We start from the raw sequence: 2,178 nt of genomic DNA on the forward strand, positions 1-2,178 counted from the left end.
CACCACAGCAAGAAAAATTGTAACAAGTTAATTTCGTGCTACGATTTTTATTTTTGTTTTGTTTTGAAAGAGCACTTTTTAAACCAAATTTTTTACCGTGTTTTTGTTGTTGTAGTTTTTCAGATGTCGAAGGTTCGAAAATGGACAGACAGCTAGGTCAAGTTTGGATTCACGGTCATTCGAGATGGCGTGGACTGCGCGCAATGTCTGCACTGCTCAGTGGTGATGGCAAATGCATCACTACGTCCTTCCAAACTTTCAAACCATCGCGACAAGGTGCATCCCCAAAGGAAAGATGATAATATTGATGCTCTGTCTACGAAACGAGCACGGTACGACCGTGAAGCGACACTTCCAAAATTTGGATTCCGGCCAGAAGAAAAACCTGCTCTTCAATCCAGCTACGAAGTGGCATACCGAATTGTGAAATGCAAGAAGCCGCACACTATTGCTGAGGAACTTATCAAGCCATGTACAGAGAAAATGGTGGAACTGATGATCGGACCAGAGGCAAAAAAGAAAATCCAGCAAGTTTTGCTCTCTAATGACATGATCCGCCGACGGATTGATGACATGGCCGCTGATGTGTGCCGTCAAGTTTGCTGTGAAATCAAGCAAAGCACGCTCCAGGCTAGCCTTCAACTTGATGAGTCTACCGACACCGCTCTGGAGAGCCAGTTGATCGCCTTCGCTTGCTACGAGAAAGAAGGAAAGATGAAGGAAGAGTTCTTATTCTGCAATACCCTGTCAACCACAACGACAGCAAAAGATGTCAAAGCCATCGTGGACTCTTTTTTTGAAGTGAATGGACTCAGCTGGCAGAATTTCAAGCACATTTGTACTGATGGTGCCCCAGCGATGATTGGCGTTAAAGGAGGGTTCGTCACGCTTGTGAAGAATGAATGGCCCCATGTGACGTCTTCCCACTGTTCACTACACCGATATGCTCTTGCGTCAAAAACTCTACCGCCGCGTTTGTTGGAAGTCATGGACGTTGCGGTCAAAGTGATCAACTTCATTTGTGCGAAGGCCAAAAATCATCGGCTCTTCCAACTTCTGGCCAACGAAATGGGAGCGCAACATGTGGGACTTCTGTTTTACACCAAAGTTCGTTGGCTATCGAGGGGGAAATGCCTCTCTCGGTTGTATGAACTCCGGTTGGAGACAGAAATTTTCCTGCGAGAGAACGAAAACAACCTCCATGTCCACTTCGACAATGAAGAGTTCGTCATGATGCTCGCCTACCTGGCCGATATATTAGGCCGACTCAACGAAATGAACCAGTCTTTGCAAGGCAATGATGTGACAGTCAGTGACGTTCAAGACATGCTTGCCGGACTGTCTGCTCGAATGGGAGTCTGGCAGGCACGAATCGAGGCCGGATCCACAGCCTCGTTTCCTTTCTTGGACGAGCATCTGCAGACGCAGAGGATTGAACTTCCCATCGGCATCAAAGATTGCATCATTGGACATCTCTGCATTCTCTCCGCTGAGTTCAAATCTTATTTCGACGATGCTCCATTGGATGTTCCATGGCACAGAGACCCATTCAACACCAATATTGAACCTACTGAAGACGAAGCAGAGGAGCTCGCAGAGTTGAAGGTCTCAAAAGCAATGAAGCTGGCCTTCAGTAACAGAGACCTCTCCAGCTTCTAGTTGTCTGTTCAGGATGCATATCCACTACTCAGCAAGAAGGCATCCGAAATGCACATTCAATTCGCCACAATATACCTTTGCGAATCTAGATTTTCTGACCTGGCGACCATTAAAACGAAGTCCAGAAACCGTCTTGATGTTGGGAACGATATTCGCCTTGCTGTGTCCAAGACGGAGCCGGACATAAGAGGCCTCGTCACACGAGCCCAACAGCAAGTGTCTCATTGATTATATTGTTCAGCAAAAATTTTTACATTGATTTATAATTTTAGTGACTGAATAAACAACATAAAAAAAAATCTGCATTTTTTTTATTGAAGGGCAGGGGGCCACGAGTGTTAGCCACTCGGTGAGGGGGGCCATGGGCTATCAAAGGTTGAGAAACGCTGGTATAGACAATCAAATACTACAGGTAAAATACCCATTCATATTTGTAATTGCGATATAGTTCACCAAAATTTCAACTTTGCTCCATAAGGCATTAGAAGAGATGGAAGACCTAGGCCTACATGGTTGAGG

General features: G+C 45.5%; 1 protein-coding gene across 1 annotated transcript; it reads left to right on the plus strand.

Moving 5' to 3' along the window:
- Positions 1 to 225: 225 nt before the first annotated feature.
- LOC137657504 (protein FAM200C-like) lies at positions 226 to 1,659 on the plus strand. Its single transcript, XM_068391841.1, has one exon. The coding sequence runs from the start codon at positions 226 to 228 to the stop codon at positions 1,657 to 1,659; it is 1,434 nt and encodes a 477-aa protein (XP_068247942.1).
- Positions 1,660 to 2,178: the final 519 nt, after the last annotated feature.

Source organism: Palaemon carinicauda, chromosome 18, assembly GCF_036898095.1.
Source record: "Palaemon carinicauda isolate YSFRI2023 chromosome 18, ASM3689809v2, whole genome shotgun sequence".
NCBI classification, from domain to species: Eukaryota; Metazoa; Arthropoda; class Malacostraca; order Decapoda; family Palaemonidae; genus Palaemon; species Palaemon carinicauda.